At 39.5% G+C, this 15360-nt stretch overlaps 1 protein-coding gene across 4 annotated transcripts in view; it reads left to right on the top strand.

The window, feature by feature from the left end:
- Window positions 1–15360, top strand: part of PDE8A (phosphodiesterase 8A) — a 138114-nt gene that overhangs the window by 99976 nt on the left and 22778 nt on the right. For all 4 annotated transcript variants that reach the window (XM_079317839.1, XM_079317840.1, XM_079317842.1 and 1 more), the window contains exons 2-8: window positions 6743–6799; window positions 9146–9336; window positions 10494–10550; window positions 11818–11875; window positions 13235–13323; window positions 13551–13629; window positions 15212–15349. In XM_079317839.1, the coding sequence (XP_079173965.1) occupies window positions 6743–6799; window positions 9146–9336; window positions 10494–10550; window positions 11818–11875; window positions 13235–13323; window positions 13551–13629; window positions 15212–15349 (669 nt within the window). The remainder of the gene's footprint in view (window positions 1–6742; window positions 6800–9145; window positions 9337–10493; window positions 10551–11817; window positions 11876–13234; window positions 13324–13550; window positions 13630–15211; window positions 15350–15360) is intronic.

Below are 15360 nucleotides of genomic sequence, written 5' to 3'. Positions count from 1 at the left end.
GGCTGGTGTATTCCATCCCTTTTTGATGTGTGATTCATTGAGAGGGAGGACTCTTGTGTACGTATGTAGTGTGAAATTTGCAGTTGTTTTGCACAAGTTGTATCTGCATAGCTTAGAAACCTACAGTACTTCTGTGATTACCAAGATGTTATACAACTTGTTTGAATTCTCACCAACACACTTCTGAATTTCAGAAATAAGTGGGTGTTTCCCAGGCATCAGCCTCATGGTCTCAGTATTGCCAGTGCTTGCTGCTGTAAGTTGGCCAGCAAGGAGGGGCACAGGACACCCTGCCCAGGGATGCCAGGGCTCAGCACAGGCAGGGCTGGGGGTGTCCCCTCCCTCAGTGCCTCACTGCCTCTGAATGTCAGAATGAAACCAGCAACCTGCCTTTTCAGGTTTGGAGATCTGTGCAGTCGTTCCATAGGCACACTAAGTGATAATGACATTTATGTTACCGCTTCAATACCCTATCAGGAGCTGAAACAGTCCCCCAAATTGTCAGCCTGTTCTGTGTAAAAGTTCAGACCCTTACCAGTGGGCAGGGACTGCTGGCTGGCTTTTTCTGCTGTCATTGTACAGTGTGACCACATGGACCAGAGGCCATCCAGGCCTTACCACAGTGCAGATGATAATGCAAGTCACTTTGGGACAGCATCATTAATTATTCCAGCCCAACAATGATTCACTTTTGCATGTGCTGCGCTTGCAGTTTGATAACCAAAGTTTCCTGTGAAGCATAAGGGAAGAACTTACAAACAGTAGAAAGTGGGAGGTTTTGGTTATGTCTGAAGTGTGCAAGAAGGTAGCAAGTGTGATTTCCCAACAGCAATTGTTGAAGTTCTGTTCTAACTTAACTTCACTTACTGCACTGAGGGCAGTGGGCAGCCAGGCCCAAAACACAAACTAACAAATATCTATAATAGTGGTTGGCATGTGTGGCAAGCTGAGCACATAGCCAAAAATCAGCTGTGGCAGGGAGAGCCCTGGTGCAGCTCAGACAGTCCTTGTGCTCAGCCCTGTGTGCCCACACTCCCCTAAAGCAGTCCCAGTGCCACCAGGGTGGGAATTTCCTGGGAGGCTTCCTCAGGACCTGGCTTAACACAAAAATTACCCCCAGGGTGAGTAATGGAAGAGGTGCTGGATTTTGGGAGGAGTAAAGGTGTTGCAAGTTTATTGGGAATAAGAAAGTGAGTCCTGTGGCTGGTTACATCCCCAGAGAGATGGTTACATCCCTGATGTGAGAGCTCTGGCAACTCATTACACTCAATAAAGCTTTTCTTCTCACAAAAACTGCAAGCTGTCAAAATTGTGTGCTGCTAATGATGTGAATTGGAGGCCAGAGTTGGGCTCTTGAGCTCATTTAGGTAAATAGGTTCAAAAACGGGCACTAAAATTTAAGAGATTAAGAAACAGAGGGTGTGTTATCCCATCACTTACTGTCTGCTGTATTGTTACATGGTAGCATTCAGATAATTCTTCTAGGAATCAATTAAAAACAAGAAACTGATAAAAGGAAAACTATACCAGAGCAAAACACCGAGTGATCTGCAGGCCCTGTGATATAGATATAAATCTGAATTGTTTTGCTGAGAGAGATGCATCAGTGAGAACACGGTTTAGATTAATCTAAATGCTAGATTTTATCAAAGCACTGAGTCAGGATGCTACATTATGAGTTTAGAGTCTGTGACATTTGTCTGCATCTTTTATGAAGCAGAAATAGGAAAAAAATAGCAAGGGCTGGAATAATTGATTTCATCCAGGTTGAAGAGCAGTTTTGGTAAATTTGGTATTTGGTAAATAAATGCCTTTCAGAACTCATGTTTTTTTTTATTTCAGCAAAGAATAAACTGACTCTGTACAGCATAGGGTCTTTGAAGGCCAAGTTTACCTTTGTCCTTGAATTGCTGAGCAAAGGCAGAAACCTTGGACACTTTGTTCTCTCTTATTCTTTATTCAAACTGTTGTGGCCTCCAAACAACAAAAGAAAGAACTGCACAGGGCTGGACCCCCACTTTGTTTACACTGAAGTACATCCAGTATATTTTCCTTGCATTTGATGGAATTGCTCTGGATTTCACAGGATTTCCTGACAGGTCAGAATTCAGTCCATGGGCTATACAATTAATTTTATGCTCTGAACAGTGGCCTGTTAGGAAGATCTGCTTGGACATCATTTCATGTTACTTGCACTGATGTTGACTTGGTAACAAAAAGATGCTGTCAAAATCTACAAGGAGCACATGAAGAGTGATGTTCAGTGTCTAGCAGAAAGCTCATGGAAAATAGGAGAGAAGATCTTAAGTCATCTACATAGGTGCATTTCCTTGGGAAAAAAAATAGGTAGATGAACATGGATTGGACTAGAATTCATATACTTCAGGAAGTGCTGAATGTTGTGATAAGCAAAGAAAAATGTGAATTGTGAAAACTTGATCCTGAACATGGAGACTTTCTTTCTCTGTAGTATGAGCTACAAAAAGTCACAAAGCCTCTCTCTGTTGAGAAAAAAACCATGCTGGTATGACCTGACTGGACAAGATCCTGTACCTTGTCATGCTAGTTTGTAAGAAAATTGTTTATTTCCCAGCTTTTAGCATCCAGGAAGATTTGGCTCAGGTTTCTGAGAAAGTATATTATCATGCAGAATTCAAATTTCTGCAGCAAATAGAACCTGAATGGGGATGGTATAAATCTATACGTTCATTTGAGCTTTTGTTTTCTGGGATGATAAATCTATGCTTAAAATGGTAGGTTAAGAGAAAGGATTTTTTTCCTTTGTGAAATGAATCTGTTTTTCTTAGAATTACAAAAATTAAGTGTATGCTAACAGTCCTGTGGCTTCCAGCATTTCTTGATAATGAAGACTGTTAATTCTCACTGTGATGAGTCAACTCATGCAGATTCATATCATGTACCTAGTATATGTAGAAAATATAAGTATGTATTTTAAAATCAGATTAAAAATTTTGGTGATGTCTTAAAACGTTGATCTGAGGAACGTGAATTTTGCTGGCTGTGTTCCATTAGGACCAGCAGTGAAGTCATGTGTCTAATCACTGTAGTTATTTGTCATGTATTACAATGAGTCAGAGATTCTGACTGTCTGCCCACTGAACGCAGATGTTGCCCTCCAGCAGCAGCTTCCATCAGCAATCCATTCAGCAAAAGTTCATGGCACCTCTTTTCAAGTGAGCTGCAGGAAAAAGAAGCTGTGCTCACCTGGAAAAGGTGAGAAGAGCAGCAGGAGCAGCAGAGCTGCCAGCTGCCCTTTAGGGAGAGGGACTGTCAGGAGAACAGGGCTGTGCATGGAATGGTCAGAGCAGGAGCCATTCCTGTCACCAGCACAGCTCCTGCTGTGGCAGAAAGGAAGGGATGGAGTGCTGTGGATGCTAGGGAAAATAAAAAACTTCAGCAAAGAGGTGTCTTGAGAAAATCATCTTCCAGAAGGAATGCATTTATGCCTCCATAGCAGGAGTATTGCATGGAAGTAGCCAAAGGATTTTTCAGGAGCTGATTCTGCCCAAAATTTTAGGTGTGCTCTCCTCTCCAATGGGTAATGGTAAGAGATATTTTGGAGAAAGCCAGGATACACCACTTCTAGCAAACAGGAGACCTATGGGCTGCATACATCTGTCCCTGTCACCAGCCAGGCAATTTATCACCAAATGTGAATCAAGCTGACTTTATGGCCACCCTTTATTCCTTTCTGCATTTATTCATTGAGCAAATTCATCTGAAGTTTTTCTAGCTGTAAGAAGAAAATAAAAACAGTTCAGCACTGATGAACAGACTATTCCTCTACAGGATTCTGTTCTGGTAAAGTATGAAGAATGACTCACAGAAAGAAGTACTTTACCAGGTTACATTGGGTCAGCACTGGCTTTGTTGTACTTTAATCAGATCAGTCACAGTTGTGTAGATCTGTGTTTTTAAGGCTTATTTCACTTGTTTTTATTTACCCAACATTCACTTTTCTCAGGGCATTGGAAACATGGGCTATTTCTATAGGCAATTTCAGTGTTTGCAATGCAGCTGCTACAACACAAAGATAATTTCTGGCGAGTGCTGAGCTGCTCACAGCAGTCAGTGGATGACAGCTGTCAATCACTTATGGCTCATTCTATTGCCTTGGGATGAATTCCACAGGACAGAAAACAGTGTTCAAATAAGAAAGGCAGATTTGAGGGAAAATAAGTGCTACCAGCAGTAGTTCAGGGTCAGAGAAGGTAAAATGGCTGCATTGCCCTGTGTGTGTTTGAAGAGCCACAGTCACTCACGCTGCTCTTACAGACTTTGCGTCAGCAGCTCCTTGGCACCAGACCCAGCTCGGTCACAGGCAGTTCCAGGAACCCACAACAGGTTCTACCTCTGTCTTCTCAGACACTCTTCTCAATCTGTGCCTGCCTGGAAGGCTGTCACATGCCTAAGTCGTGTCTGCCAGTCTGAAAATGTCCTCAAGCTTTTGTCTAGGGAAGTAATTCCCAGGAAGAAGTAGAAGAAGGTGTGAGTGAATAAAAATATGTTTGTGCAGTTACTATACGTGTGAGCTTTGGCTGTGGTTGGTTTTGTTAGAAGCTTTCAGCATTAGAGGTATTTTTAAAGCTCATTTAGTTCAGCGATCGTTGAGAGTTTCAGCTAATCCTTGCTGAAGCCTTGGTTTTTGACACAATAGCTAAACAACATATTACTTCTCAGTGCTACCTGCAGCACACAAAAAGTTTAAATGATTAATCAAGTTATTTGAAGAGATTTCAACAGGATTAAGAATTAACTGGAGTTCACCAAAATTTTCCAGCTGAGATGCAGACCAAGGCTTTAATTCTACTCAGGACACCAAGTTAATGTGTAACAAGCCAGGTTATCTCATCTGGTCACTTCTTGTGACTTAGGCATAAATGGTGCATAGGCAGGTATTTTCATTGCAGCAATAGCCACAGATTTCTGGCAGAAAAGTGTTTTTCAGGCTCAGTCCTTTAAATACTTTGGTGATCATTCATAAACGTCTTAAAAGAAAGAAGCATCTGAAAAGCAGTAACTGGCAATACTGTGTCTGTCTCCTTTGTTAAATTCCCTTTGGGCTGGGACTGATAGTCCAGGGGGACACTGGCATTGGTGTGATGGGGTTTTGCATCCCCCCAGATGCCAGTGAAGTTCAGCTCTGGATCTGGACCCTCCAGCTCAGGCCATTGCCCAGTGACATGGAACACTCACTGGTTCTTGCTGGCAGGTAGAGTGCACAGAAAGTCCAAGGTTTGATTTGAAGTACAGTTCTGGACACAAAAGTGAATGTAAAAAAGTATCTTTTACTCAATTGACATGCTCTCTCCATGTCCTTCAGGCATTTCTGTTGATCTTACTGATTCACTACTGTTAGTGCTGCAAAACCAGTAACACTGCTGCAAAGAGCTGGATTCTGTCCTTCTATGTGTGTTATATCACCAAAAGTCTTTGCTGTTTTGTAGTGCAGATTTTGAATAATTGGATGATGTACCACAGGGGACAGTAAAGCTGCTTGAGTTTTTCAATTGAGGAGAGATTTTTGGTCAAAATGAGAAAAAAGGTAATGGCTGGAATGTATTTAAACTAAGCCAATCTGACCAGAATGACTGAATAAATCTGAAACTCCTCCATGTCATTTTAACATCAGCTCTTAAAGACCCCCTTAAGACAGGCAAACACTGGTTCCTGGCATGCATTTGTAGGCACTGTGTTGCCATTTTTCCTTGACTCATGTTTGTTGCTTATTTAACGTTGCAGTGATGACTTCCAAGTTGATAAATAAATAAAATCACAAATGGCATACTCTTGGGGCTGAGCAATGAAGCATTAAGGTCATAGGAAGAGTGGAGCATGCAGTTCTGAAAGATTTTTTTGTTTTACTAACAAAAAAACCCCAAACCAACCAACCAACAGAAACACAACAAACTAAAATTCCCACTAGCAGGAGGAAACCTGTCACCCTGCCTGTGTGAACTGCTGTGCCATGCTCATGTTTGCCCCACTCCTGTTTGCCCCACTCCTGTTTGCCCCACTCCTGTTTGCCCCACTCCCTGGAGTGCTCCTTTAATCACCTACCCACTCACCAGAGCAAAGCCTGTGTGGCCAACGAGTCCCTGGGTCCTACACTGAACAGAACCTAATGTGGGAATCACTGATGTGTCAAAAGCATGACACAGGACAGCATTTTTGCAGGGGTTTTCAAACAAAGCTTCATCCCAAATGTTCCTGAGTTCTGGAACCTTCCCTGGGTGGGCTGCAGGGAATGCAGCAAAATGCTCTTGGAGAAATTAAATCAGTGTGTTCCTGTAGCACCCTTGGTCACCTGTTCCATTTCAAATTCTATCAGAATTATGTATTTTTGCATTTCTCCTGGAGCTGTAATGCTTTTTTGGACTTTAAAAGAAGCAGTTTTTAAACACTTCTGTGTTTTGCAGAACAGCTGGAGTGATACAGAAGATAGTGAAAAATAACAATCTGTCTCCCAGACTTCCATGACTAATCTGTTAGTTTACATTTAAAATAAGAATTAAAAAATATCTTGAAGACTAGCTTGTTGTTTCTAACTGTTAAGACAGCTTAGCATATAAATGTACAAAACCAGAATAAGACCCTCATCAAGATGCAGCCTCATAGCAATATATCCCCCAGACAATGGTAGATAAGAGAGATAACAGATACAATGTTTCTTCTTTCTTAGGTATTATTAATTAATAATTTCCCTTCTTATTTCTTCTAGGCACCAGTAACAGATGTGCAGTTTGGCCCCATGAGACTTCATCGAGATCAACTTCAGGTAACACAGCAGTTCAAACTGAAGTCTTGATTTCTAAAACATCACAGATGTTAGCTGAAATTTATGACTGGAATTTTTCATATTGTAGAGATCTTCACAGAGTATTTTGCTCAAGAGATAATGTGGACATAACAGATTTTTATAATGAGATTCTGTCTGTGTGTTATCCAAAAACCCTGCCTGTTTTCTCCAACCATCTCTCAGCTCATAAAAATAGAACTATCTATTTTTTTGCTATCAGTTACCTTGTAATCAACTTAGCTTGTGCCTCATTTTGTGTTTTACTGCTAGTCAAATTCTTAAAATCTCACCAAACTGATACCAAGCCAACCAAATTTGCAATATCATTGCAAAAGATAGGAAGTGAACTTGGCAAAATACTTTTTTAAAAAAATTATTCATTACTGACTGATAATTAATCCTCTTTTATCCCTTTATTAATAAAAGGTTTATGTCATTTGTCCCCTTACTTTGCCTGGGATGGACATGAGGTTTGGAGTTATGGCTCCTTTGGACTTCCTTTGAAATTCTCCCATATCCCAAGGAACCATTAATCATCCAAGATGTTCCTCAGTCAGTAATTGCAAAACTCCTCAGTAGAGGCAATGTGGACCTAATAATTTGAAAATGTCTTTCTTAAGAACTGCAGTTTAACATCTTCTTGAGAACAGTTATATCATCAAAAATCAGATTGTTGGATATCCTCATCCAGCTGTTCCCCAAAAGCAGAATAGTCCTTGAGTATTTCTGTCACCTGTGTTGTTTTTAATTATTGTATCACTTCTGTCCAGTCATGGACCACTCTGAAATGCCACTGATTTATCCTGGTGGTATAGCTGGCAGGTGTGAGGGAAGGAAAAGGTAGGCAACATCACATTTTTGCCAGATTCAATCATACAACTCAGATCTGCTGACTTTCTGTGCTATTGCTAAAATGCATTCTTCCCCTCTTAAGGAGTGTTACAGATTAACTTCACTAAATGTAGCCCAGACTATGACATGTTTTTGCAAACAGTTTTGCAGGTTGCTGTAAAAGGAACCTGAACTGAATGTGTCCAAAATCCTTCATTCTTACAAAAATACGCAGTACATGGAAATATTAAGATTTACTGATAGACATTTCACCAGCCTGGTCCAAAGTGTAACAGCACTGGAGTTCCTAAAATCACACAGAAGATAAACAGCAGTGGGATGTGATGTGAGTTACACATGCTTCACTTTGCCTGACCAAAACATATCTGAGTGTGGTTTAAATCAGCTGCTGAAAGATTGGTGTCTTTGGGAAACAGACCAAATGCTGGCTTAGTTACCCACCTTTCCCAAAAGGCTGCATGTGCTGGGCCATCCCCAAAATCAACACAACATAGATCTGTAGCTTTCTTCTGCAAAACATTATCCTAATGCAAAGCACAATCACATCAGTAAGTCTTCCTTAGCAGACTTTGTTCATCTTCTATATTAAATCCTAGAATACATTTTAAAGGAATTGGGCCTTATCATACTTTTAGTGTATAGGCATTGTGTTGATTTAAAAAAGGCTTAGAGAGATTATTTACTGGCAATTACATGGCAAGTTAGGACAGGGCAAATAGTGGCTCCCAGATCTGACCTCCAGTTCTGGATTTCAGCTATGATAATCTCCTTCTGTGATATAAATCCCATGGCAGGATTTGTGTAGGAGTCACACGGGGACATACTCCATATACAGTGATGCTGCTTATGATTTCAGTCTGGCACGAGTTCCTTTGGACCAGCCTGTCCAGAATTTCTAGAAACCCCACAGAGCTGGCAGCATCCAGTACTTTGGGGAATTAGGATGAGATGGAAAGGAAACCAGACTTTTTGTCATGCCATTGAAGCAGCATTAAATACTGAATCACACAAGATGAACTGTGGGGTTTTTGTTGTTATTGGGGTTTTTTTGTTTATTTGTTTTCCCCTTTTCTGGAATATGATCATGGCAAGAAAAATAACCCCAAGGAAAAAGTTGCATGTGAGACAGTTTTGGAGAAGTGGACTTGCTGTTGCTTCATGTACACTGAAACACAGGAATCTTGTCTCAGCTGATTGCCTAAGCTCTCTTTGTAGACAATGACAAGAGAGACAGTTCCAAAGCTTGTTCTTCCCATGTGGATATACTTGCCTCTGGCACACTGTTCCATACACTTGAAACACCTCTGTACACAGGCAACCATGAAACAGCAGTGGTCCGGAGAAACCAACTATATTAAAAACAATTGATAAAGCCTCAAAAATGACTTTAAAAAGCATGTTAAGAGCAGGGAAAAGTCACAGAATCTGCTGTAAGATGTGTTTGTGATGATCCACTGCCTGCCTTCTCCCCAGGTACTTTTAGTGTTTGCTGAGGAAGACGAGCAGAGTAACGGGTTCCGCTGGGCGTGTGACAAGGCTGGATTTCGATGCAATATTGCCAGGACGCCTCAGTCTGCACTAGAATGTTTTCTAGATAAGCACCATGACATTATCATCATTGACCATAGACATTCCAGATACTTTGATGCAGAAGCATTATGCAGGTAAGCACCGTTTCAGTGTAATTAGTGCTCAGCACATCATCAAAGTTTTCTTGATTTTATATGATGTTTTTATAAATTCTATCCTGCATTGATTTGTTTTTTTTTTTTTTCGTTTTAGACAGGTGTGCACTGACAACATCAAATACTGTTACTTCAGTGCTTTCCATCTGATAGCAGCAGCATTTTTGGTTTTGTGTCCTAGGGTCTCTGAAGCTCCATCTGGTTTGGAGCCACAGTATACAAATTTTGCCATAGTGAACTGTTGGGTATTTTTTTTTTTTGTTTTCTTTTGTTGTTTGGTGCTTTTTTCAATTACCTGGTTCCCTGTTTTCACACCAAATCAACTGCAAAGGTAGCATGTGCTACCAAGCACCTTAATTAATTCATTCACTTCATTATTTTTCTAATTTTTTTGCAATATGACTTCCTGTTGAAGTGAATAACTGAATAACTCCCAATGCAAACAGACAATGTTTGGTGTGCACGTTTCTGTATCTACAACATTTCAAAATATGTTATGAAGAGCAAAACTGCAAACAGATTCAAAATAAATTTTAGAAACTGCTGTAAAGTATGGAAAAGGAGGAGAGGATTTGCCTTTGTGAGCCTCCACAGGACGTGCCAGGCAGCAGTGCCTGCTCCAGTGGCTTTGCAGTGGAATCACCCTTGGGAATGTGTCTGGACTGACAGTCCCTGGGGTGGCAGGGTGACACTGTGCCCTGGGCACTGTGCTGGGGCAAAGACTCTTCTTGCTGCACTGGGGCAGTAGATGAGATCTGTGCCAGGCCAAGACTAGGCAGCAGCACTGTTCCCTTGTTCCATTTTTAACAATCTGTCCCAGAACTCAGTAAAATGCACCTTAAATGAGTGAGGTCAAGCCTCTAAAGCAAGTCCATTAAAAGTCCATTATATGCTCTTTCAGAGATGATGTTTTTTGCTATCCCCCACTGAGAGTATTTGAGCTATAGGTTAATCTTTGTTCATGGAGTCTCAGATATAATTTATTCTCCTTTCTTAGCAGCAGACTCAGGATTTGACTTTTGTTGTTAAGTGGTTTAAAAGAGATATTTTAAGAAAAGTGCTGTCTGAAGGTTCTGTAAAGTCATATTTTCTGAAATGTGAACTTAAAAATAATTTAATTTGCTTTTTATTTAAAGGTCTATCAGAACAACGAAAGCCTCAGAAAATACAGTCATTATTTGTGTAGTACAAAGGTAAATACTCATATCTTCACTTTCACCTGTGATCAAAACTGTAAATCTTACCATTATAAAAGTAAACACTACATTAAACCTAAATTAGAACTTCCTACTGTGCTAATAATAACGTGCTGTACCAGATGTTTTACTATCTTTGACTGGATTTTTTTTTTTTTTTAAATTTCTGGTTTTTTCACTGAAGAATGTCACTTTGAGTTTTGTTTTGGGTTCCTCCTCACACTCCCCCCAATCACTGCAGGCTTTCAGAGTGTGTTTAAAACAACTTCTGCAACATCCTGTACAAAACTGTCTTGCTGCTCTGTGTTTTGAATCTTTCTTAACCTGCCTTTTAATATGATTGATCTCAGCAAAAACCAGAGATCTGCTGAGTATGAAAAGCAATATGGAACAATGTGATCAGTACAAAGTATCATCTGACCACAGAAGTTGTAAGAGATTATGACATCTCAGTAATGTACTACATATGCTATTTCCTTCCCCTTCCTTTGAAAACATTACTTACAAAATAATGTAAAAATAAAACATAAAGAAATTGTGTATATTTCATGAAATTAAATAACTGGAAGATAATTTCCTCAAAGCATAATTTGGGAATGGACATTTCAGAACACATTAATTCTGAAAACTAGTTCTGAGGTGTTGGAATTTCCCATGAAAAATACATACATTCATGTGTGTTAAAGGGTCTTTCCACAGTTAGTATAGCCAGATTATTCAGGGACTTCACTTGGGAATGTGTCCCAAATGTGATTAACTAGAAGGGAGTGGGTAGGCAACACTAGAAAATCCATCTTCATTCAGGCACCTTGAGTTGCTCATCTAAGATTTGGTACATTGAGATAACAAGCAATTTCTTAAAACTTTGGCTGTGCAGACTTTCAGGTGCATTTCTGACTAATGCCAGCATTAACAACAAGGATCCAGTACAGAAAGAGTTTAATGATCTAGCTCATTAATTGGTTTGATCTAGTTCTTTAATTGGTTTGATCTAGTTCTTTAATTGGTTTCCTTGAACCATTAGAGTTTTTTTTATGTAAGCAGTTCATTACATGCATGAAGGAAAATAACATTTTGGCTTACCCATGACAAAGATGAAAGCTTATAAAAAATACAAAAAAAATGTTTAATTCCTATATCCTTTAAGGATCTAGCAGTATTACCATTGGTGTGATATCTGGAATACAAGCAGATGAATGGATTGTGAAATTTGGTCTGAGTTAATTACAAAGATAATCTCTGATTTATCCTCCTTGTTTCAAAGGCACCCTGATCGTGAAGAGTCATCAATATTGCCCCTGATCTCTGCTGGCTTCACAAGGGTATGTGCTACACTTGGCTGGCTTGCTCTGACATTTCCAAGTTGTCATGCCAGGAGCTCTCCAGAAGTCTGGCTGTCAGTCACCATCTGTGTCAGTGATCCAACCTGTGGATCTTTTTTTTGCTGCTCATTCTGCTACGCCCCAGTTCTGAAGGCTGACAGGACACTCTACTTCATACATTTATTTCAGATTAAATACTTGATCCTTTCCTTGAAAAGTTGACACTGACAAATTGATTAGTGGCTGTGGCAGAGCCAGAGAGCAGCTTGCAATGAACAGCAGAATGCTCTGTGGGAAATTTCTTCTATCAAATGCCAATTCCCATTGTAAACAGGCTTCCCACACTGTCAAGTGCCATTAGCTATTGTTTGGAGGCACCTGGGAAGAATTGCATTGAATCTGTTCCTTGGCAACTATTCCAGCTGAGCAGAAAAGGTTCTTGTTAGTGCATCAGTGCAGTGGGTACCTTACTGCCTTCAGCTGGCAATGGAGCAAGAACAGGCCTGAGTTACAGTGCTATTCCAGATATTTGGTTGCATGCTCACCAGATTTTTGCTGTCCCATCACATTCCATTTGCACCCATCTCCTTATTTCTAGCAAGGAGATCCAGGAAATGCTACAGCCTGAAGATAATGGCATTTGTATGAACGGAGTCATTCAAGTGGGCACATAAGTAATTCAGCACAGGCTCTGAATTATTTATGGAGCCTTGGAGATGGGGCTAATGGCAAAGCACAGAAAATTTTGTTTAGCAGCTTTGATTGTGGTGGCTTACCTGTGATAATCAATCCTCCTGCCCAAACTATCCATGTCTGTGGGATTTAGTGTGAGCAAAGATTTACCATTCAGGCTCATACCTGGTAAATAGGAAATGTGTTTTAAAAAGTGAAAGATACTGAGATCATTGCTATAAAAGCCCCAGGTCTATCAGGTATACATCACAGGAAGTTTTATTTCATCTCTATAGACAATTTGGGATATTAGCAATTAGAAACTCATAATAATTCTGTAATAATTTTAACTACCAACAATTTTTTCACCGTTATTTTAAATAAGCAGCATGAAAGCTAAAAGTAGATTTTTAAAAATAACATTGATCCTGCTGACAGTCACAGAGAATAAACAGGTTGGTTGAATCTCATTGCCATGAGGATCTGTCACCTTTTCAAAATGCAGTAACTTGAAAAGTTTTGCTAGTACCAAAAAATAATCTTCTCTCATTGCTCGTGTCTCAGCATGTTCATTTTTAGCATGTCTATTCCTTTTCTGGTTCTTTAGCAAGCAAGAGAAATCAGAGCTTCAAATCCTTGCAGACAGAAATGTGTATTAATGAAATATTTCTAACCTTTTATTTGCAGAGATATGTGGAAAATTCTAGTAGAATGGCCTGTTACAATGAGTTGATTCAGCTGGAATTTGGACAGGTGCAGGCACAATTCAAACTAAGGTAATTTTACCAAAAACACTATCAAAAAAGAACTTCCAATTTAGCCAGATCCTTAATAAAATATTTATTTTAATGTGCAGTAGTTAATTATAGAATGTCAGTTACTTGAAGAAAAGAAATTAATTGTTAAACTACAACATTATTCAGTATGAAGTTGTAAAACTTTATCATATATAAGAAGCATTAAGTGGACACAATTTTTGGATGCCTTTTTCTTTTTTCTCCAGGGCATGTAATTCATTATTTACAGCATTAGAGAAAAGTCAAGAAGCCATTGAGATCACAAGTGAAGACCATGTAATACAGGTTTGTTCCAGTCATAAGTACAGAAGATTGCTCTATATTTTATTTTGTCTATGATTACAGCACAAGGATATAACTTAATGCTTTTAAAAGATTGAAGTGAGTTTAGCGGTAGACTAGAATTTTCTCCATTTAAAGTGTCTGGCATAAATCAAATAAATTATAAGGGAGATTGTTTTTCCTGAATGAATAAAGATTTACTCTCTTGTTTCTATTTTTTGTATTGATTCTTTATCTCTATTATTCATTCCTTCTCTATAACCAGAGTGAATGCAGCCACTGGTTTATGTGCATTCTTTTCCAGAAATATTGTATGTTAATTTGATGCTCTTTAAAATCTAATGGATGTTCTATTCAAATAACTGTACTTTTTTTTTTTTTTTTTTCTAAAATCTGATACTGTTTGATGTATCAGAATTTTTGGGCCAACTGTTTTTGAATGTAATCCTCTCTTAGAAATTTCTTTAAAACAGGGAAAAGAAATAGAGCTTAGTTTTGCAGTTCTAAAACCATCATCTTTTTAAAGGAGTTAGTTCCATCCCTAGCTGTGAAGCAGTGATGAGTGATTTTATTATGAGTAAAGAGCTTGAGTCTAAGGCTCTGGGAATTGTAACATGCATACAAATTCTGCCTTCTTGAGCCAAATCTTGACAAAGGCAACTTCATTGAAGGATGTGCCTTCTTCACCCCTTTTACAAAAATAACAGAACACATCCTGAAGTTGTTTTAAATACACGTTTTTCAGACCAAATTGTGTCCCTCTGCTGACAGCCCCGGAGTATGAGAACTGACACCTGCAGAAATCCTGGAGCTCCAGCAGGCACAGTTTTTGCACAGGGAGGGGAGGAAGGGGTTCCTTTGGAAGGAGCTTTAGTGGAGAGCCATTAGAAATAGAGTGGCACCTTTTCCTTTCTCTCATATTAAAACATTGTCAGTTGTAAAGGCAGCCAGGTGCTGCTTTGACAGCACTGTGCCTGTGACTCTGCAGGTGAGGCCATGGAGGGGTGGGCTGTGGCTCCAATCTTCAGCTTTATTGGGCAGGGGCCAAAAACTGCAGTGAAATGCAACATTCCCTTCTGGAATCCTGCTTTATCAAATCCCACTTCTTCCCCTCTGCTTGGCTGGGATTTGCCTGGACAGGGGAATAGTGATGGTTGGCCCTTACACAGAATAAGATGATGCATTTGCCAGTAGATATGAATAATATTCCTATGGTATTCCTCCACCAAGTTTGTGATTTTTAGGAACACTGAGGTAGGTTTGAGGTTTATTGGTGTGGTAACTGACAAAGCCAGTTTTTTCAGGAATTTATGTTGTCTGTCTAAACTCTGTGGATGTGTGATATTCAGCTGTTTGCATAACTTCCCTCTCTTTGCTGACATGCACACACTCTGCACAACTATGCTAGCATGGAAATTCCTGGTTTGTTTTACAAAGAAAAAAATGTGAGCATATCTCTCAGGAATAGCACATGCAGATATTTATTTCAGGCTGGGAAGGAGATCTGGTTAAGCAGACAAAACAAGGAATTCTCTTGTGCTTTAAGTATGCTGTTGAATGGGTATTTGTTTTTTTTATTTCACAGTACGTCAATCCTGCTTTTGAAACAATGATGGGCTATCAAATAGGTGAACTAATAGAAAAGGAATTAACAGAAGTGCCTATAAATGAAAAAAAAGCTGATTTCCTAGATACTATTAATTCCTGCATAAAAATAGGAAAGGTGAGTAATGG

The sequence above is a fragment of the Erithacus rubecula genome, assembly GCF_903797595.1.
Source record: "Erithacus rubecula genome assembly, chromosome: 14".
NCBI lineage: Eukaryota > Metazoa > Chordata > Aves > Passeriformes > Muscicapidae > Erithacus > Erithacus rubecula.
The sequence above is the reverse complement of the archived record's forward strand: the minus strand, read 5'-3'. Positions and strand labels throughout refer to the sequence as shown.